We start from the raw sequence: 23564 nt of genomic DNA on the forward strand, positions 1-23564 counted from the left end.
CTTCTCATCTCTCTCCCTTCCTGTTTGTCTGTCCCTCTCTCAGTCCCTATCTCTGTCAGAAAACAAACAAACAAACAAAAAAAACAACAACAATGAGATACCACTACACTTTTATCAGATGGTCAGTATTAAAAACACTAATAACACCAAATGTTGAGGAGGGTGTAGAGCAAAAGGAGTTCTCAGTCATTGCTAGTGATAATACAAAATGGTACAGTCACCATAAAAAACAGCGGAGCTTACTTTTGTATAATGTGTATATGTATATGTATATGTATATATGTGTGTATATGTGTGTGTATGTATTGACATACAAACAGCTGTACATATTTCACATAAATAGTTGTTGACTTGCTAAGTTTGAAGATAACTATACCTGTGACAGTGTCTCTCCATTCTGTGCCATAAACATACCCATCCCCACATTTAGGGTGCTTCTGGGGTTTCCAAGTGAGATGTAATAGCTGATTGGACCTATCGTATGTTAGTGGTAGAAACAGAGTGAAGTAGAATATTAAAATATTTTGGAGATTGTTGGGCAGGACTGACTAAAATATAAGCTGAGTGAAGAAAAGAGAAAAATTATGAATGATTCACCAATTTTGAATTGAGTTACAAGTTAGATGTTAGTTCCATTTACAGAGCTGGTGAAAACTTGAGGGAAACCAGGTTTGGGTGAAGGGGTACCTCATCTTTCTGATATGTTAATTTTGAAATGTCTGGAAGACAGTCAGGTAGTTGCTTTAGTTTAACATTTGACTATACAAATTTGGAGCTGAGTGGATAAGTCAGTGCTGACTTTACAATATAGGATTCAACAGCCTAAGGATGGTATATAAAGAGATAAGAATGGATGAAATAACTTAGAGAAACATATACAGAGAAAAGAGAAGAGCTAGGATAAAAAGGCACTGCTACTGGAATTGGCTACATGGAAGTTTTTGTTTACTTTGGCTCATTTCAGAAGAATGGTAAAGTGAGAAATTTAATTATTTTTTCACTATGAGTTAAATATGAATCTAAAATAATGACTTTAGAATATCATGTTGGGAATATTCTTAGGGGCTTCTTTTTTTGAGAGAAAATGAAATTTCAAATGATTCTGTAAATCCTCAGAAAGATTCTAACATTTCAGAAAAGGTTGAAAATCTGAACATGGAATTTTATTATAAGCAGATGGAGAATAAGGGGTTTCCTGGAAAGAGGAGATAACAGTAGGGCAGCATTTGGCTATGTTATTACAGCTCTGACTTCTGATTTTGTCAATCACCAAAGTAGGGCTTCCTGGAAAATTATAAGATATAATAGCTTTTAATCCTTGAGTAGTTGATGTAGAGGGACAGGGGCCAGTGTTTAAAGAGCAGGCAAAACTTATATCTCACTGTTCATAGAAAGCTAGCTATTGAGGGCATATGGAATAAGAGTCCCTTCCTTTAATATCAAACTTTCTCTTGCATCCACATTTTATATTGGGAAGAATAAAGGGAAAAGAAAATCGCTTAGTGACTCTGGCCAGTGGCTCAGTGAATAGAGCATCAGCCTGGCATATGGACATCCCTGGTTTGATTCCTGGTCAGGACACCCAGGAGAAGCAACCATCTGCTTCTCCTTCCCTCCCTCTCCCCTTTCTCTTCCTCTTGTCTCCTGCAGCCAATGGATTGATTGGTTCATGCGTGGTCCTGAGTGTTGAGGATAGCTCCATGGGAGTGTATTAGCCTCAAGTGCTAAAAATAGCTCAGTACTCAAGCATTGGCCCCAGATGGAGTTGCTGGGTGCATCCTCATAGGGACACTTGCAGGAAACTACCTCGTTATCTCTCCTCCTCTCACCAAAAGGGAAGAATGGAGGGAGGGAGGAAAGAAAATAATATCAAGTTCTGTAATAATGTTGTTATCTGGAACAATGTTTTAGATCAGAAGAGATTTAATTGTCACTAATTGGAAGTCCAAGAGTTTGCTTTTTTTATTTATTGCTTTTTATCTTTCTTCACATTAATAGAACTTATGGCCAAAAGAGAGTATAATATAGTGATAAAGATATAACATTAATTGTTTCACATCTAAATAATATATACATATTTAACTGTTAGACACTTTAAATTTGCCTAATTTGGTTTCTATATGTATTTAGCAATTTATCATGAATCTGTTTAATATGTCTCTTTTATATTTACTTGGATTGGTAATTTGGAAAATAATGATTTCCTTCATTTTTTAAATGGAGATAAGTTGGCCATCATTTTCTTTTAAAAAGAAAAAAAAATGATAAGTATTAAAGTTATCATATACTATCAGTCTCTTCTCCCTCATGAAAAATAATTCTACCTCACTTAATCTTTTCATGAACACTTTTAAATCTTCATTTATGTAGTGTCCTCATGTCCTCACCAAATTCTTTAAATTTTTCTTATGAGAAAACTTAATAAAATTTAGCCTAAACCTAATCAGTAAATTACAAAGATTTTATAAACATGGTGCTAATTTAAACTTATAAATTTGTTCCATTGTTTAATACAAATAGACTTAAAATAAAATAAAACTAACTTACCAAATGTGTTTAACTTGGCTTGAAAATGAAACATTCAGCATCCAAAAGCCTGGTGTGGCTATGTATACTTCAAAAATGGTGATATAGTTTCACAAGGAAGTAATATTTTTCCTTTTTTTTTTTTTTTTTTGGAATGCTACCTTTATTTGTATTTGTATAGTAGAATTCTGGAAAATTGAATTCTTCTCATGACCCCATGGTTCTTCACTTAAACCTGTGAATGCAACTTCAAAATCTTTGAATCTATGGAGTCAACATCTGTGTTCTTGAATTGTATCAAAAGCCTTCATTTTTTTTCTTTTCTATATTCATAGATTTCATTATAATTAACTTCTACATCCTTACTTGCATGTTATTTGAGTGTTTCTAAGGGTCTTTCATTTAATCTTTTATACTCCAAATTTAGCATAGATATCCTTCAAGTCCTTCAATGAATCATGTTACCTTTTCTTAACATTTTTGTTATACTTTTATGAAGATTTTTCTGAGTATTTGTATTGTTCTTTGTCCTGTTTTTAAAGTATCATTATTTGAACCCCCCACTTTTTACTCATAGATTAAATTTCAAACTACTAAAACTATTTCAGCAAATATGCTTTTGAATTCTTATCCAAGGCCTACTTGCCCTTCTTTGAACCCTTCTTTGCATCCTTCTTTTCATCTTTCTTTGCATCCTTCTTTGCATCTTTCTTTGCATCCTTCTTTGCATCCCTCTTTTCATCTTTCTTTGCATCCTTCTTTGCATCTTTCTTTGCATCCTTCTTTGCATCTTTCTTTGCATCCTTCTTTGCATCCTTCTTTGCATCCTTTTTTGCATCAGCAGATTCTGTCTCACTGTCTATTTTGGAATCTTTCTTTTGCTTTGATGCATCACGTTTTATACTGGATGTCTCTGTTTCTTGTTTCTCATCCTCAGCCTTTTCATCTTTTTTTTCAGCTTCAGATTCTACAGCTGACTTCTTGAACTTCTTTGAACCTTTCTTACCTTTTTTTGAGTCTTTCTTTATGTCTCCTTTTTCATCTTCTGATTGTGTACCTGAACCCTTGCCCTTTGAACTTTTCTTGTCTTTTTTTGAGTCTTTCTTTGTGTCTCCTTTTTCATCTTCTGATTCTGTACCTGAACCCTTGCCTTTCTTTGAACTTTTCTTATCTTTTTTTGAGTCTTTCTTTGTGTCTCCTTTTTCATCTTCTGATTCTGTACCTGAACCCTTGCCTTTCTTTGAACTTTTCTTATCTTTTTTTGAGTCTTTCTTTGTGTCTCCTTTTTCATCTTCTGATTCTGTACCTAAACCCTTGCCTTTCTTTGAACTTTTCTTATCTTTTTTTGAGTCTTTCTTTGTGTCTCCTTTTTCATCTTCTGATTCTGTACCTGAACCCTTGCCCTTCTTTGAACTTTTCTTATCTTTTTGGGGGTCTTTCTTTGTGTCTCGTTTTTCATCTTCTGATTCTGTACCTGAACCCTGGCTCTTCCTGGGACCTTTCTTATCTTTTTTTGAGTCTTTCTTGGTATCTTCTCTTACAGCTTCTAATTCTGTAGTTGAGTCCTTGACCTTTAGTGAACTTTTCATGTCTTTTTCGCCTTTTGTTTCGGTTTCTAAACCCTTGTCTTTCTTTAAATCTTTCTTAGTTATTTTTGACTCCTGTGAAAATGTGGATTCAGCATCTGAAACTAATTTGTCCTTCTTGTCTTCTTCAGCTGTCTTACCTGTTGTTGGAGATGAAGGTTTTGCTCCACTGGGGTGAAGGGTTTGTTTGTATGGAGGCTGGCTTCTGGCAGCTAAATAAACAGATGGTCTTTCAGTTATTTGCATTAAAGAACGGTGCATCCATAATGGTCGTTTAAAACCTCCCTTTAATTGCTCTTCTTTTTTTTTCTGAAATAGTAGTTAGAACATTGATGAATAACATGTATGAGTTACACAGCCTTTATTACCAGATAACAAATACATTTTTACTTGCATCATGAAAAAAATCATATTTTAGTAAACAGCAAAAAATCTTATAGTTTTATAGTTTTTTCTGCTTTTTCAATTTTATTCTTTTTTGATAGTCATGTCTCATATTGCCTCTAATTTCAATATAAAGTACCTATATAAATTCCTCAAATTTCTTGTTAAAATTGGAATAGAACTTCACTTACTAATGACACATCAGAACCTCTCTTCACAAGCAGGACGGGGCTTATTTCTCTTTCTTCTTTTTCCTTGTTTTTTTATTATTGTGTTTACATAGATTCTAGTGTCCACCCGAATACTTCCTCCCCTCCCCTGTGTTGCCCAGTACATCCCCTCCTATACCCCTCCCCATAACACCCTCCACCCTTCCTCCAGGATTTGCTTTTCTGGTCTCATCCCATCCTATCACCCTATCCTCCCCTTTCCCTCTGTCTGTTTTCCTTCTGGATCTTTTGATCCCACCTCTGTCTCTATTACACACCTTAGTTCATAATGTTTGTTGGATTCCTCATGTGAGTGAGGTCATATGATATTTTTCTTTATCTGCTTGGCTTATTTCACTTAACATAATAGTTTCCAGGTCCATCCATGTTATCGCAAAAAATAATATTTCCTTCTTTTTCATGGCTCCATAGTATTCCATTTTGTATATGTTCCACAACTTTTTAATCCACTTGTCCACTGACGGGCACTTAGGCTGTTTCCAGATCTTGGCTATTGTAAACAATGCTACCATATACATGGGGGTGCATTTCTCCTTTTCACTTGTTGATGTGGTGTTCTTGGGATATATTCCCAAAACTGAGATGGCTGGGTCAATAGGCAGTTGGATTTTTAATTTTTTGAGGAATCTCCATACTGTTTTCCACAGTGCCTGCACCAGTCTGCATTCCCACCAGCAGTGCAATAGGGTTCCCTTTTCTTCACATCCTCGCCAGCATTTATTATATGTTGTTTTGTTGATGAGTGCCATTCTGACTGGTGTGAGGTGATGTCTCATTGTGGTTTTAATTTGCATTTCTCTAATGATTAGTGATGTTGAACATTTTTTCATATGCCTATTGGCCATCTCTATGTCCTCTTTGGAGAAGTGTCTATTCATTTCTTTTGCCCATTTTTTGATTGGTCTGTTTATCTTCCTGATGTTGAGTTTTACAAATTCTTTATAAATTTTGGTTATTAACCCTTGACAGACGTATTGTTGAATATATCTCCCATTGTGTGGTTTGTCTTTTTATTTTGTTCATATTGTCTTTAGCTGTGCAAAAGCTTTTTAGTTTGATGTAATCCCATTTGTTTATCCTGTCCTTTATTTCCCTTGCATGTGGAGATACATCAGCAAATGTATTGCTGCGAGTGATCTCGAAAAGCTTATTGCCTATGCTTTCCTCTAGGACACTTATGGTTTCATGACTTACATGTAAGTCTTTTACCCATTTTGAGTTTTTTTTTTTTTTTTTTTGTGTGTGTGTGTGTGTGTAAATGGTGTAAGTTGGAGGTCTAGTTTCATTTTTTTTTTCAGGAAGCTGTCAATTTTCCCAAAACCATTTGTTAAAGAGACTGTTTTCACTCCATTGTATGCTATTACCACCCTTGTCAAATATCAATTGACCATAGAGGCGTAGGTTTACCTCTGAGTTCTCTGTTCTGTTCCATTGATCTATATTCCTGTTCTTATGCCAGTACCAAGCTGTTTTGTGTACAATGGCCTTATACTATAACTTGATATCAGGAAGTGTGATACCACCCACTTTATTCTTCTTTTGCAATATTGTTGAGGCTATTCATGTTCTTTTTTGGTTCCATATGAATTTTTGGAATATTTGTTCCTATATCTTTGAAGTATGTCCTCGGTATTTTAATAGAAATTGCATTGAATTTATAAATTGCTTTTGGTAATATGGACATTTTAATGATGTTTATTCTTCCTAGCCAATATGAACACAATATATGCTTCTACTTGTCTGTATCTTCCTTGATTTCTTTTATCAATGTTTTATAATTTTCTGAGTACAAGTCATTAACCTTCTTGGTTAAATTTACTCCTAGGTATCTTTTCTGTTGCAATAGTGAAGGGGGTTATTTTCTTAATTTCTCTTTCAGACAGATCATTATTGGTGTATAAAAATGCCTCTGATTTCTGAATATTAATTTTATATCCTGACACCTTGCTGAATTCCTTTATCACAAGAGTCAGGAACTCATGGATCATGAGCCAGATGTGGATCTTTTGATGGCTGCATCTGGCTTGCAGATAAATCTTTTTTTATTTTTTTTTTTGTATTTTTCTGAAGCTAGAAACAGGGCGAGACAGTCAGACAGACTCCCGCATGTGCCCGACCGGGATCCACCTGGCATGTCCACCAGGGGGTGATGCTCTGCCCACCAGGGGGCGATGCTTTACCCCTCCGGGGCGTCACTCTGCTGCAACCAGAGCCACTCTAGTGCCTGGGGCAGAGGCCAAGGAGCCATCCCCAGCGCCCGGGCCATCTTTGCTCCAATGGAGCCTCGGCTGCAGGAGGGGAAAAGAGAGACAGAGAGGAAGGAGAGGGGGAGGGGTGGAGAAGCAGATGGGCGCTTCTTCTGTGTGCCCTGGCCGGGAATCAAACCCGGGACTTCTGCATGCCAGGCCGACGCTCTACCACTGAGCCAACCGGCCAGGGCCTCACAGACAAATCTTTAATAAAAAAAATAATAATAACGTTAAAATATAAAACATTCTCGTGTATTAAAATTCATTCATTTCCTACCGCTCATGTTCATGGTTGCATGTGGCTGGAGCCAATCACAGCTGTCCTCTGGGACAACACCACCTTTTTATTGGATAATGCATAACATACACGGGGTCGTTGTGAGGTCAGGAAGTAAACTTCCCTCCTTTTAATCAAGTAGTCAGCTAGCTAATTGTGGAAACCCGTTTGACGAAAAGATGGCTAAAAGAAAAAAAGATGAGGAATATTGTACTTTTCAGCAAGAATGGACAGAGGAATTGACCTTTGTGGAAAGAGCAGGTTCTACAGTGTGTCTAATATGAAATGATTAAATTGCATCGATGAAACGGTCAAATATAAAGCAGCACTTAAACACACGCCATACTATATTTGCATCAAAATATCCAGTGGGGAACAGCATAAAGAAAGCGTGTCAAGAGCTACTGTGCAGAGTGCAAGCTAGTCAGCAGCAGCTCTGTGTTTGGACCCAACAAGATGACTGGAATTTGACTAGCTTTGCTGGTGCTTTAGCAATTGTGAGAAATAGAAAGCCATTCACAGATGGGGAGTATGCCAAAACATTCATGCTTGATGTTGCCAATGAACTTTTTGACGACTTTTCGGATAAAGACAATATAATCAAACAAAAGACATGCCTCTGTTGGCGAGAACTGTTCACGATCATACTATCATGATGGCAAATCAAATTGAGGCAACACAAGTGAAGGGCATAAATGCAGTATCATTCTTTTCTCTCTCTTTGGATGAGTCAACAGACGTAAGCCATTTATCCCAGTTCAACGTGATTGCTAGGTATGCTGTCGGTGACACACTATGTGAAGAAAGTTTTGCTGTTTTGCCTATGTAAGAGACAACAAGTGGGAAGATTTATTCAAGTCTTTCACTGAGTTCGCTAAAGAAAAAAATTTACCATTGGATAAACTTATCTTGGTGTGTACTGATGGTGCTCTGTGCATGGTGGGAGAAACAGAGGATTCATAGCGCTTCTTCGAGAACATGAAAAGAGACCAATTCTAAGTTTTCACTGCATCCTACATCAGGAGGCCCTTTGTGCTCAGAAGTGTGGCGAGCAACTTGGTGAGGTGATGTCGCTGGTCATTCGGGTGGTCAACTTTATTGCTGCTTGAGCTTAAATGATAGCCAGTTTAAAACACTACTGGATGAAGTTGGGAATAATTATCCTGGTCTGCTTCTGCACAGCAATATGTGTTGGTTGTCAAGAGGGAAGGTGCTCAACCGTTTCACAGCTTGTCTGAGCAAAATCTGGACTTTTCTTGAAATAAAAACGTCGAGCATCCTGAGTTTGCTAACACTGAATGGCTCCTGAAGTTCTACTATCTGGTGCACATAACTGAACATCTGAACCAGCTCAATGTGAAAATGCAAGGCATTGGAAACACAGTCTTATCCCTTCAAAATGCAGTGTTTGCATTTGAAAACAAACTGAAACTCTTCATTGCCGACATTGAAACAGGTCATTTACTACACTTTGAAAAACTGGAAGAGTTTAAAGATGCATGTACAGCAAGTGACCCTGCTCAACATCTTGATCTCCAGCAGCTAGCAGGCCTCACATCTAATCTCCTGCAGTCATTCAAAGCATTCTTTGGAGAATTTTGTGAGCGCACTCGTCTTTTTAAGTTCATCACCCATCTGCACGAGTGTGCAGTGGACAGCGCTGACCTGAGGTACATCACCGGTATCTCCTTTAGAGATTTTGAGTTACAAGCTGCTGACCTGAAGGCCTCAGACATGTGGGTGAATAAGTTCAAGTCACTAAATGAAGATTTGGAAAGACTTGCACGAGAGCAAGCAGAGTGGCGAGCAAACACAAGTGGGGAGAAATGAAAAAACTTCAACCTGTGGACCAGCTGATTGTCAAAACTTGGAACGCGCTTCCCATCACATACTACACACTGCAGCATGTGAGTATTGCTGTTCTGACAATGTTTGGCTCTATGTATGCATGTGACCAGTCTTTCTCACATCTAAAGAATGTTAAGACCAACCTACAATCACGTTTAATGAAGGACGGACGTCTCAACGCCTGCATGAAGCTTAACGTATCAACCAGACTATAAAGCCATCAGCAAAACCATGCAGCACCAGAAGTTGCATTAATGATAAGAAGTACTTTATTTGTCATTGGTTAGCAACAGCATAACAACGTTATAAAAAAGAATTCAGAGATTTATTGTACTTTAAAAGTGTTTGTCTTACATAAAATGCACACATTTACTTGTATTTAGTGTTAAACATATTGTATGTCTCTCACAGAATTACATTTTAAAATATGTGGTGTTCATGGTTCTGAACCCTGCTTTATCAGGTCCAGTAGATTTTTAACTGCAACTTTAGGTTCTATGTACAGTATCATATCATCAGCAAATAATGATAGTTTTACATCTTCTTTTCCAATTTGGATGCCTTTTATTTCTTCTTCTTGTCTGATTGCTGTGGCTAGTACTTCCAGAACTATATTGAATAAGAGTGGTGAAAGGGGGCACCCCTGCCTTGTTCCCTGATCTTAAGGGGATTGCTTTTAACTTCTGCCCATTGAGTATGATGTTGGCTGTGGGCCTGTCATAGATGGCCTTTATCATGTTGTGTCCCTTAATACTACTGTTTCTTTGTTAATTTTCTTTCTTGAGGATCTATCCATTGATTTTCGTGGGGTATTGAAATCCCCTACTATTATAGTATTGCTGTTGGTCTCCCCCTTAATGTCCATCAAAATCTGCTTTATAGGCAGTGGCACAGTGAATGGAGTGTCAGACTGGATGCAGAGGACTCAGGTTTGAGAACCTGAGGTTGCCAGCTTGAACATGGGCTCATCTGGTTTGAGCAAAGCTCACCAGCTTGGACCCAAAGTTACTGGCTCGAGCAAGGGGTTATTCGGTCTGCTGTAGCCCCACAAAGCACAATGAGAAAGCAATCAATGAACAACTAAGGTGTCGCAACGAAAAACTAATGATTGATGCTTCTCATCTCTCTTCATTATTGTCTGTCCCTATCTATCCCTCTCTCTGACTCTCTCTCTGTCTCTGTAAAAAAAAAAAAAAAAAATCTGCTTTATACATAAATATTTAGGTGCTCCTATATTAGGTGCATAGATATTTTAATGGTTATCTCTTCCTGTTGGATTTCTCCCTTTATCATTATGTAGTGACCTTCTTTATCCTTTACTATACTCTTTGTTTTAAAGTCTATTTTGTCAGATATAAGTATTGCTATCCCAGCTTCTTTTCATTTGCATTTGCATTTGTATAAAATATTTTTTCCATCCTTTTACTTTCAGTCTATGTGTATCTTTTGTTTTGAGGTGGGTCTCCTGTAGACAGTAAATGTACTGGTCCTGTTTTTTTATCCATTCAGTTACCCCATGTCTTTTGATTGGAGCATTTAACCCATGTACATTTTAGGTTATTGATATACAGTTGTTTATTTCTATTTTTTAATCTGTATTCATATATATATATATATATATCTTTCATTTTCCCCCACTTTTATGTCTACAGTAGGCCCCTTAACATTTTTTGTAGCATTGGTTTGAGTGTAACAAATTTCTTGAGTTTTCTTTTGTTTGGGAAGCTTTTTATTTTTCCTTTAATTTTAAATGACAGTCTTGCTGGATAAAGAAATCTTGGTTATATATTATTATTCTGCATTACTTTGAATATTTCTCTTACATCTTTTAATATTTTTTCTTTATCTCTTAGCTTTGGTATTTTGATTATAATACTTCTTGGTGTGGGTCTCTTTAGAGTTTTTTTTAATGGGGTTCTCTCTGCTTCTTGAACTTGTGTGACTCTTTCCTGCATCAATTTAGGGAAATTTTTTTATCTATAATTTCTTCAAAGAGCTTCTCTAGTCCTTGTTCTTTCTCTTCTCCTTCAGAAACCCCTATTATGTGGATATTGTTTCTCTTCATGTTGTCACAGAGCTCTCTTAGGGTTTCTTCAGGCTTTTTGATCCTCTTTTCTTTTTGCTTTTCTGCTTCTGTGTTTTCACTTATCTTGTCCTCTAAGTCGCTGATTTGATCCTCTGCTTTATCCAGCCTGCTTTTAATTTCTTCTAGTGTAGTCTTCATTTCTGATATTGTGTTTGTCATTTCTGTCTGGTTCTTCATTATGATTTCCTTGTGCTTTTTGATACTTACAATTTCTTTTTAAGGTGTTCATTAAGTCCATCCATTGTAGCTTTGAGATCCTTAAGCATCCTAACAATCACTATTTTTTACTCTGCATCTGGTAATTTGATTACTTCTGATTCATCCAGGACTTTTTCTGAGGACTTATTTTGTTGAAGCATATGACTTAAGCTTCTCTGCCTACCTATTATTCTCTGTATGACTTACAGGCTTCTTCCAGTTGTGATCACCTTACCTGATAGAGCTGCTTTGGAGTCTTGATTTGTTTGTTTCCTTCTCAATTTTCTTAACTCGGTGGTAATCTTGTTTACTGATTTCATCAGGGGCTTATTTGATACTGTATCCAGGAATGCAGTCGGTGTAACCTGAGACTCTGAAGGCTTGATCTCCCATCTTCTCTCAGAGGCGGGGTGCTTTCTCCACTTCAGTAAGGGGATGTGTATCTCAGATCTCCATGGAGACCTGAGTTACTGCCCCCCTCTCCACTTTCTGTTTTTATCTGTGTCTTGTGCTGATTGGAGCTGGAGAGCTTTCTGCAGGTGGGTCACCCAGAACCATTTTAGGCTTATAATGTGTGGAGAGGTCAACCCCTCCCCAAGCTATAGCCATCTCTTCACTGAATGAGTCAGCTTCTCAGGTCATCCCATACATTCCTCTGCCCCTGACTGTCTGTCTCTTTCTCTCCACTTTTTTTTTTTTGGAAGATAAGCCAGCCCTCTCAGCATACCTCATTCCCAGGTCCCCAGGCAAGTGGTTCTGAGTGATATTTTTTGCTCTTCTCTTTGTAATGAGAGCCCTTCTGGGTCTCAGCCTCACCCCCCCTTCACTCCTGGAAACAAGGGAGCGCCTACTGTGCCCCGCATTCCCTACCAGGCTCGGTGTGTCTTCTTCGTTGCTCCTTGGTTTTTGAGACCTATTCTTGTAGTCCAAAGTTGGTTTTCATGCTGATTGTTCCTAAATTAATTTGTAATCCAGATTGGTGGTGTGATCTGAGAGTTTGTGCATCTGCTTACTCTGCTGCCATCTTGGTATCCTCTTGGTTTTTCTATGACTCTGTAGTTTTGAAATTCTTCAAATATCTTGTGTAGCTTCCATTTTGAGGCTAACTCAGAAACTAATTATTTTGTAATATCCAATAGTTTTGAGTTCAGGCAGTCCTGGTCCCTATTGTTACATTCAAGGTCTCTGGAATTTACAATGCTAACTGTGGTTAAAAGTAAAAGCCTGAAACTCCTCGTATATAGCAAGATATAAAATGAGTATTATCAGATACGAAACTGCAACAATGAAAACTATAAATATAGCCATTTTATTGGTTCCTTTTAATCTTTTTATCTAAACTAGTCTTGATTTTCACTTTATACTCTTGGTTGCAATACAATTCTACTAAGAACAGAAAATATGGTAACTACTTCTGTATCCTTCAAGTGATTAGTGCAGTGCCTGTTATAAAATGTCCACTGCACATTAATTTGTGCAGAATGTTGCGTTTTGTTTTCAAATTATAACCAAATATTTTCAAATGTTTAATTGCGAAAATAGCAAATTTTGGAAAGGATGTTTAAAAACAGTGGGAAAACAAATTGAATAAAGAAAGAAAAGCAAATTATGAGGAGACAGAGAAACTGGAGTCACTATAGATTGGATACGTTTCCTAAAATAAATGATTTATTGATACATTTATCTTGTGAAAACTTTTATTTCAACATTTTTATATCCCATAATGACTCAGGATACCGTGGAAAATATTTATCTTCAAAAATTCAGAACACTGAATTCTGTATTACAGGAAAAGAGGAAGCATTGAAATTTCATCAGAGTATAATGATTTCAGTGTGGGAGTTTCTCCAGCTGGGTAATATTTTTCGATTGTTCATACTAACTGTAGCATTAGTATTTACATATTTCTGGGCTTTTGGATACATATTTTTTATAATTTCATATTTAATAAACAAATAGTAGTTAATATGAAATAAGGAGGAAATTTTTATACATTGAAATGAAAATAAAATATTTCCACTTTCTCCAAATAGTAGAACTTGAATTACCTTTAAGTGTACTATTTAATATGACATTTAAAGCATTGGCTGGTTGGCTCAGTGGTAGAAAGTTGGCCGTGTGTGTGGAAGTCCCAGGTTCAATTCTTGGTCAGGGCACACAGGAGAAGCTACCATCTGCTTCTCCCGCCTCCCCTTCCTCCTTCTCTCTTTCTCTTCCTTTCCCACAGCCATGGCTCAAATGATTCCAAGTTGGCCCTGTTGTTCACTGAGGATGGCACCATGGCCTCAGCTCAGTGCTAAATTAGCTCTGTTGCCAAGCAGTGGAGTAGCAGCCACAGATGGGCAGAGCATCACAAGAGGGGTCTTGCCTGATGGATCACAGTTGAGTCACATGCAGGAGTCTGTCTCTCTGCCTCCCAACTTCGTACTTATTTTTTAAAAAATGACATTAAAAAACCTTATGTGAGGTTTTTCAATTAAAAACCTTAATTGAAATGGAAAATTCAGTTTATATTTAGCCTCATTCTAGGTGTACAAGAGTCACATTGGAATACAAAGACATAAAATATATCCTTTATCACAGAAATCTCATTGTTTGGTGATAGACTATAATGCATATGACTACATATAATTCCATATGTTAATTACTAGTAAAAATATTATGATATTTTTAATACACACTGGAGCTGTGTTATCTCGTAGTTGGGAAGGTCTTGATCTTGTTTTTGTTCCTGGTCGCTGTGGTTTGGGAAATGCCAGGGAAAAGTGTTGCTGATTCCATGATTTGTTGCTTAATTCATTGACTAAAATAAGAAAACATTAAACGTATACTTCAGAGTAAATAGCATTTTATCAAAACTACTAGGCAATAGGGTATTACATTTCATGTAAATGAATAAACAAATGATTAAAAATTATGTCTTCATTTATTTGGTAATGTTTGAAATTCTCCACTATAAATATGAAAAAGTAAAAATGGATTTTTCTATTTTTCCCACATTTACAGAAAATAATATAAAGTAGTGATTTTGAAATTAATATAGTCTGTAAGACCAATGGAAACAAACCATTTTACTGCTTCCTTTTAGTCTTTCCATCTAATCCAGTCTAGATTTTTGTTTTATACTCTTTGGTTACAATACAATTCTGAGAATAGAAAATATGGTAACTACTTCTGTAGCCTTCAAAGTAATTAGTGAAGTGCCTGTTATAAAATATTCAGTTAATATATGATTGAATCTAAATGCTGATGCTTCAGCAATTTTCAACCAGTGTGCCGTGGCACACTGTTGTACTGCAAGAATTTTTAAAATATGCAATACCTGACTATTTAGTTAGGGGTACTGACCTCGTTTCCCTTAAATCATCAAGTTAAAAAAATGACAACAGCCAAAACAACAATAGTTGCCTAGTGTGAATAAATCAAATTTTACCTTTTTTTTGGTCAAATCAGCAAAAAATATATTTTTGGTGTGCGGCAGAATTTAGGTAATTAGTATGTGTGCCATGAGATAAATAAAGGTTGAAAATTGCTGCTTTAGATCTTCTTAGTAATCATTTTCCAAGTTTCAAAATTAAATGTTATATACCCAAGAACTACATTGTCATAGGTGGCACATTAATAAATAAATTAACAAATAAAAAGTACCTACAGAATTTTGAGACTCTGGCCAGTTGGCTCAGTGGTAGAGCGTTGGCCCAGCATGTGTATGTCCCTGGTTCGATTCCCTGTCAGGACACACAGGAGAAGAGACAATCTGCTTCTCCATCCCTTGCCCTCTCCCTTCTCTCTCTCTCTCTCTCTTTCTCTTTCTCTCTCTCTCTCTCCCCCCCCCCCTCCTTCCTGCAGCTATGGCTTGATGGGTTCAAGTGATTTGGCCTCAGGCTCTGAGGATGTTTCCATGCCCTTCACCTCAAGTACTAAAAAAATGGCTTGAGTGTTGAGCAATGGAGCAATGGCCCCAGATGGACAGCGAATAGTCCCCTAGTGGGCTTGTCAGGGGGATCCTGGTCGGGGCGCATGCTGGAGTCTGTCTCTCTGCTTCCCCTCCTCTCATTAAAATAAAACAATAAATAAAAATAAAAAAAGAATTTTGACTAAAGAAATAAAGTTACCTGCAAACTATAATAGAAATAGTAAAGACATTTTATCAATGAGAAAAGTAAGAGAGATAGCCTCACTGTATTTGAATATGTGCAGTAATAGTGTGTGTAAGTGAAAATAGAATTGTCCTATGAATCTCCTAAAGACAGAAGCAGGATAAGTGAAAAAGCATACAGAATGTAAGGCATATTTAAGATCAACATACAAGGGAAAATCAATTGGTGCATAAAATCGTCCAACACAAGATTGACTGACCTTGTCAACTAAAGATTATTTTGGCCAATTTTAACCCTAGTAGATTCTATCATGAATTTAGTGTGTGTGTGTGTGTGTGTGTGTGTGTGTGTGTATATATTTCTAACATAGGTGAAAACTTGTTTATGCAATTGTCTATGCTTTTTAATTGTAAGATTATCTGATTAAATGATTTCTAACATGTAAATCTGCCCACCTATATATACATATTTGCATAATCTTCTTTGGATTTAGAAAACACAATATCTTTAGGTGTTTACTGAGCCTATGAAAAAGGTGCCATGGAAAATAAAAAGTTGATTTTTAATCATTTCCATGAGAGCTATTGCTTTATCACTTGAATGGAGAATAATTACTTATTCCTAAAATTAGTCATGTTTTTAAAATATCTATATTGAACTCTTTCTTACCTGGAATGTAATTATCATATGTTCCCAAGTTTAGTTTTTGGCTATTAAAATAAGAGGGAAAGATTTCAATTAGTTTATACAAAAATCACTCTGTTTAATGATTGTTCTTATGCCTAAGCACTTGCCACACCAACTTTGTGTTCTCCAATCTCTAGTATGTGAGACTACTTGCTCTCAGAAAAACACAGATGAATTTATGTTTGTCTCTAGAACAAACTTCAGCAGAGCTAAAACAACAGGAATAAAGCATAATTAAGAAACGTTATCAACTTTCCATATCTAGAATACAGACTTTTTAAGAATTTTGAAACTATTATTGAATTTATTCCCTGGCCTCATGCTCCAAAAGCGTCCTTGCAATTGAATTTTAATTGAGACCACTTTGAAAACAGTATTTAACTAAGTTTAGATTATTCAATGGCATATGTGTGTGTCTATGAATGTGTGTGTGTGTATGTGTATGAATGAGTCAGTGTACACTACAGTATTGACCTGGATTTTGAATTTTCTTTTGTTCTCTAAGAAAATATGAGAAATAAAATTATATTGTAAAGTATTTTCCTTTTGTAAGTTTCCATTTGTTATAGTACTATATGAATATATTGGTCTCCACAAAGGAGAGTTATATAGTTTAATAAGTATATTTGTAATGGAGACAAATATTATAATTTATTAGAGAAATATTATTCTACATCTTCCCATTATAGCACAAAAATGGAGTCACTGTTGATCATGAGTGAGTGTGGTCTTATACATACTCACAACTACAAATACACATGCTTACCCAGTGTTTACTAATTTTGACATTACATAAATATTTATATTAATAATAAATTGCATTTTAGAAAGGTATCTTGATAACTACATTAAAGTTCTAGTCTCCAAAACAAAACCTGGAAAAATTTTAAAATTTGTCAATCTATAAATATTTTAAATGAAATCTTGAATAAAATGTAAGATGTGTTAACTAATTATCTGGTCTGGTGTCTGTGTGTGTGTTTCATCTGAAGATATTCATTAAAATTACTTGCCCAACTATATCCAAATCTATAGGTTTGAATCTAACCAATGTATATTTATACACTGCTGAAAAAATTTTGATCTTTACCATGGTTAGGAACTTCTCTGTTCTAAATGCTCTTAAAAATATTTCAAGTTTGTAAAACAATATTATTAAATTTGTGATTTAAAAAATATTACATAGGTATGATCTATTAATTTTTATAATCTCTAGGTCATATGCTTTGAACACCAAACAAATGAGTTAAAAATTAATAACAAAATTATATATAAAATATACAGAAATTGGACAGTGAAGAAGTCTGATAAGGAAATTTGATTCATTTGAAATATGAGGTTGGAGGATAGCTGTACAAATACTTGGACTGCCAGAAAGACAAGCAAGTGAGTCCTAGAGCAAAATAAGCCTGAAACATTGCTGGAGGTAAAAATGACAAAACTGACCTGTGCTACTCCAGGCACATCCTGAGAAGGCTGGGTTCTTTGGAAAAGGCAGTAATGCTGGGAAAAAGAGAAGGCAGCAAGAAAAAAGGAAGACCAAATATGTGATAGATGGGCTGTAGAAGAGAAGCCACAGGGGTGAGTCCATAGAATCTGAGCAGGACATTATGGACATCACTCATTCATAGAGTCTTCAGGAGTCTGAACCAACTCATTGTCATGGAAGAACACAAATATTTGAAAAGTTAACAGTTTCTTCTAAATAACCAGAAGTCAAGGAGAAATCATAATGCATGCTTATAAAAAAAAAGCAACTGAACAAGAATATATTAAATAATGTGGAATACTATGTATACTTTAATTTCTTATATAATTATATTATAAAAAAAGTTTAAAATTGATATTTTAGATCTGCTTTAAAATTAGGGAAATATTAAACTAAAGTTAATGGTGAGAAATTACAATGCTATAAGCCAAAATGAATGAAACAAAAAACAAAATTAGAACAAATTTAAAATTCTAAAAATTTTTAAAGGATTATTAAAATTGATTAAGTCCTAGAAAAACTGATGGAGGATTAGAAAAATACAAATTACCAATATTAAGACTGATGCTGGTGACAGCATCTCTCCTTTGCTTCTCTGAGACATTCAGGGCATTTTCCAGACCAGATGCGTATAGATTCGATTTTTGAAGTTTCTTTTAAAAAATTGTTAGTGTATCTTTTATTATTTTTTTTATGTTGAAATCATTTTTATATGAATGTGTATTTATTTCCATCCTTTAAAAATAAGTCCCTCTGGCCCTGGCCGGTTGGCTCAGTGGTGGAGCGTTGGCCTGGCGTGCGGGGGACCCGGGTTCAGTTCCGGCCAGGGCACATAGGAGAGGCGCCCATTTGCTTCTCCACCCCCCCCCTCCTTCCTCTCTGTCTCTCTCTTCCCCTCCCGCAGCCGAGGCTCCATTGGAGCAGGGATGGCCTGGGCGCTGGGGATGGCTCCTTGGCCTCTGCCCCAGGCGCTGGGGTGGCTCTGGTCGTGTCAGAGCAACGCCCTGGAGGGGCAGAGCATCGCCCCCTGGTGGGCAGAGTGTTGCCCCTGGTGGGCGTGCCGGGTGGATCCTGGTCGGGCGCATGCGGGAGTCTGTCTGACTGTCTCTCCCTGTTTCCAGCTTCAGAAAAATACAAAAAAAAAAAAAAAAGTCCCTCATGACTTTGACAATGGTCTAACTTAATTAATTACTCTAAAAAGAAGAAAAAAATACAACAATATGTCAAAAGATTGTTCAATACTACTAATTCTTGAATTAATGTCTCTGGACATAGATAAAGAAACAAGCTAATACTTCATCTTTACCAAAATGAAATGTCTTACATAAGCCACATGGCTGGAATGCCAGGTCCACACATTCATTCATTTCAAGATGCCTCAGTATCTGTGAGCTTTTTTTAAGTAATGAAGGTATTCATTGTCAGCTTTCTAAAATACATTGTGTTTGTGATTTAGGAAAGGAAGCTAGGTTTTGGTTTTTCTATGTAGAAAGTTGAGATCCCAGAGTATGAGACATTGGGAACTTTATTATTTAGATGGAAAACCTATTTCTGAATTACCAATGAAAATTTTATTTATTTTTTTTACAGGTACAGAGAGAGAGTCAGAGAGAGGGATAGACAGGAACGAAGAGAGATGAGAAGCATCCATCATCAGTTTTTCATTGCGACAGCTTAGTTGTTCACTGATTGCTTTCTCATATGTGCCTTAACCGCGGGCCTTCAGCAGACCGAGTAACCCCTTGCTCGAGCCAGCGACTTGGGTCCAAGCTGGTGAGCTTTTTGCTCAAGCCAGATGAGCCCGTGCTCAATCTGGCAACCTCTGGGTCTCAAACCTTGGTCCTTGGCATCCTAGTTCAATGATCTCTCTATCCACTGCGCCACCGCCTGGTAGGGCAAAAAAAGATTTTTTTTTGAAAGTGTAAATGCTTAACCACCAAGTGTTGTTTTTGTTCTTATTTTTAGTCTGAAAAATATCAATCTAAGTACAAAATATATTTGTGTTTACTCTTGCATTTAACTGTTTCTCTCAATATCTTTTTAAAATGTATAATAAATTCAAAGGACAAGGGCTCTTATTAATGTGATATTATCTAGTTTCATTTTAAATGCCCACAATCTTTATCTGTGAATATCCCAAGATTTCCAGCCAGCAGGCTTTGGATTTTTGGATTCTGCATCAAGTGTGTGGCAAATAAAGTTGTAAAGATATTGGCAGAAAGTATTCTAAGGACTGATGGACACTAAGTCAGTCTTCTTATATTTGCTAGAGAGGTCTCTATGTAAAGGCAAAGGTCAACTGCCACATTGTTATTGTCTTGCTGAGAGCTGACTATATGATATGGTGAGATTTTCTGTTGTTTTCTAACATTTTCTAGAGCAATGTTTCTCAACTTAGATTTATTTTGAATTTTCTTCTCCAGGGAACATTCTACAATGTCTGAGATATTTTTGGTTATCACAATTTTGCATTTGCACATGTTCATGTGCACTTGTGTGCTGATATTGGAATCTAGTAGGCACAGACTAGGGATGCTGCTAAACAGCATACAATGTACAGGAGAACCCCACACCCAGTTCTCAACTGCAATGAAGAGTTATCCTGCCTATAGTGACGATAGTGCCAGGGCTGATAAACATCCTATATCAAGGTGAATCCCTAGGCAAAGATAGTAAGACAGGTCCTTATTAAAGTAATTCAAAGGAGAAGATAAAATATATAGTGGATATGAGATCTGGAAGCTAACACTGGAAGTTTAAAAAGTTTCTCTCCACTTCTGATCCAAATTCTTTATGAAAACCTTTTCCAATTCCTTCAGAAGTCTAGACCTACTATTGAATATTAGAAATGAAAGGATTGAGTTAACTGACACAACCTAAAGTAGAGGCACAGGCAAGAAGAAGTGAAATTCTTGAGTGGGGTGTTGAGGTTTGGACGAATAACATTATGAAAGTGGAATATGTAGAGAGGGGGAAATCTGAGCTCAACAAAAAAATTTTCTTTATTAACTATAAGTATGTAACCATGGCACAGACATGTAAGTCTAAACTTAAGACAAAGTCCTGTCCATGTTAGAAGAATTCAGAGGAGAGACAAAGAAGAAAATTATTTTCCTCCTGACCAGGCAGTGGCGCAGTGGATAGAGCATCAGACTGGGACACGGAGGACCCAGGTTAGAGACCCCAAGGTTGCTGACTTGAGCACAGGCTCATCTGGTTTAAGCAAGGCTCACCAGCTTGAGCCCAAGGTCGCTGGCTTAAGCAAGGGGTCACTTGGTCTGCTGTAGCCCCCTAGTCAAAGCACGTATGAGAAAACAATCAATGAACAAGTAAGGTGCCGCAGCAAAGAATTGATGCTTCTCATCTCTCTTCATTCATGTCTATCTATCTTTATCTGCCTCTCTCTCTGTCTCTCTCTGTCTCTGTCACACACAAAAAAGAAAAAGAAAATTATTTTCTGCATCTCAGCCTTTCTATTAAATGAATTGGAAGTTGCCACTTGAACCCAATGAAATAAGAAATTTTATTAAGGATTTTGTGTGTGCTTCATTTGCCAACAATCAGGCCATTTGATTATGAATTCAACCACACTTTCCTTGTACAACGTACTAGTGTTTGGGGATTACACCAGAAAACAGCATAAAAACAGTGTGGTGATTATGAGGAGCAGGAGAGGTAGAGGAGGGTATGGTGATGGATGAAGACTGGACTTAGGGAGGTGAACACACAGTACCATGTACAGAGACATGTTGTAGAATTGGGCACCTGAAACCTGTATAATTATGGTAACTCTTGTTACTCTAATAAATTTTTAAAAAGCTAATTAAAAAAATAGTTATAAAACCAAAAATAAGTTTTTAACTACTTTGGTGAAGTTCTTTGAAAGCCATGCAATGCTCATGGTAATAGTAATGACATCAATATTTTACTGTGCTTAAATATTTTAAAGTAATTACAATAGTTAATTCTGTCATATTATATGCCTGAACATAGATTACTTTGTAATAGTCAACAATTCACATAGCTTCTAAAGTAATCATGGCAAATACTTTCAGACCTTTTACTGAAGTATGTTCTTTGTGTTATAATGAAGTAGGCAACAGTGCCTAGGGAAGCCTGTTTTCTTTATTTGTATTTATTTTCAAGATTTGTGTTTAATCTTCCCATTAACATTACTATCCAAAGAAAACCCAGTTATACTTTCCTCTATAACGACCTATAGAAATGATTCCTGAAAGTATAATCTTTTTTCTTTATATTTTATAGTTTCATGCCTTTGCCTTTATCTCATGTCTTCACAGTAAAAATTAAAAAAACAAATAACAACAAAAAACCCACATAATTGAAAGGTTTACTTCCAGCTTCCCAATATGGATTATCTTTCTTTTATTGAAACGACTTTTGTATGCTCAGTATTTCGCAAGGGGGATACAATTTGCATTTAGTTAGTCTTCTTTCTGTTGGGCTGCCCCACTTTATGAAAAGTTTTGGTACCCTTGACCCATCCTTTCTAAAGGTTAGTAGTACTTTTCAATCACTGATATTTTTTCATAAATCCCATAATTTTCCCATAAATTTCCAAATGATCCCTAAGGAGTCATTTGTGATTGTAGCCTGAATGAGAACCGTGAATTATTTTATTTTTATGTCCCAAAATATATACAATATGAAAAAATAATGGAGTAAGAATCATATTGAAAAAATATTATCTAAAGCCATGTTTATATTTTACTGAAATGAAGGAATTAGTTATCTTGGATCCAAACAACCTGTAATGTTGCTTGAGAACGTGTGTGCTAAACACGTTCTATCTTGTTTATCAAGGTATGATAATAAGGTAACACACATCATTTTACACTAAAGAGAATAACTGTAAAGCTAACTAGAACATTTCACTTATTTTAAAACATACAATTTGAAAAGAAGACTTACAATCTTGGTACAGACATGTTTCCCACCTGTGATTTGCCAGGACTAAGCACTGTAAGTTGAAATTACAGTGATGTTGACAGGTGACATCATAAAGAAATCAAGAGCACCAGTAGTTAAAGGGGAAGAGCCAGAGGATCCACTTTTATTATACTTGTGTTTTACTAGCCTTTAATAGTTGGTCTGAGACTGGTATTCACTGCACTCATTATTACTAACTAAATAACTGCTAGTAGTTTAAAAATACCAGTAATCCATTGATTTAACATCTACAACATACTTATTTCAATTTTTCATATAGTTTTAATTTTTTAACTGATATGACTGTAGGTTTTGATGCTGGATATAGCATTTCCTGCCTCTGTGGTCACGGATCCTGGTCGCAGGCCATGAGACAGAGAGTAGTAGAATTGTAAGTAAGGTTTGTCTACAGTGGAACTGAGTCACCAGATGTTATCAAGGAGAGACAGCACAGAATGGTGCATATGCTTCCCTTCTACACCCTGCTCACCTGCTTGCTTGCCTGTAAACAAAGAGTTTCTCTTGAGCAATTGCCCAGGGTTTAGCTATTAATACTGTGGCCCCTCTCAGTGGACTGTGGAGCTTTTACCTACTGGCTGCCATTGGTGCTGCCCCTGTCTGTAGTAATAAAGGCTTTGTCCACTCCATCTGGTCTTCCTTGTTTCTTTAGGATACTGCAACAACACCAGACCAATTGGGGTTTGGACCTCCTGTGTTACACATGACGAAAGGATAAATCTCAGTATTTATGTGTTAAAATCAGTTGTTATCCTTGACATTTATGTGTCTCTTGTTAAATCTTTTGCATTAATTGACATTACCTTTTTCTATCTTAACTTTATGGGTTGCTCACAGATACAAGATTTTAAAGAAGGTTAGGTTTTTATTAAAATTATCTACTTATTAATCTGAGTTAGATAAGTTTTGGTTCACTCACCACTGTACCTCACTAAC

General features: G+C 36.3%; 1 protein-coding gene across 1 annotated transcript; it reads right to left on the reverse strand.

Moving 5' to 3' along the window:
* Positions 1–3164: 3164 nt before the first annotated feature.
* Positions 3165–22609, reverse strand: CYLC2 (cylicin 2). The gene is made up of 5 exons (XM_066362824.1): positions 22593–22609; positions 16154–16194; positions 14066–14187; positions 3498–4421; positions 3165–3377 (listed from the first exon to the last, which is right to left on the reverse strand). The coding sequence occupies exons 1-5, from the start codon at positions 22607–22609 to the stop codon at positions 3165–3167; spliced, it is 1317 nt and encodes a 438-aa protein (XP_066218921.1).
* Between the last annotated feature and the right edge of the window lie 955 nt (positions 22610–23564).

This window comes from Saccopteryx leptura, chromosome 2 (assembly GCF_036850995.1).
Source record: "Saccopteryx leptura isolate mSacLep1 chromosome 2, mSacLep1_pri_phased_curated, whole genome shotgun sequence".
Classification (NCBI taxonomy): Eukaryota; Metazoa; Chordata; class Mammalia; order Chiroptera; family Emballonuridae; genus Saccopteryx; species Saccopteryx leptura.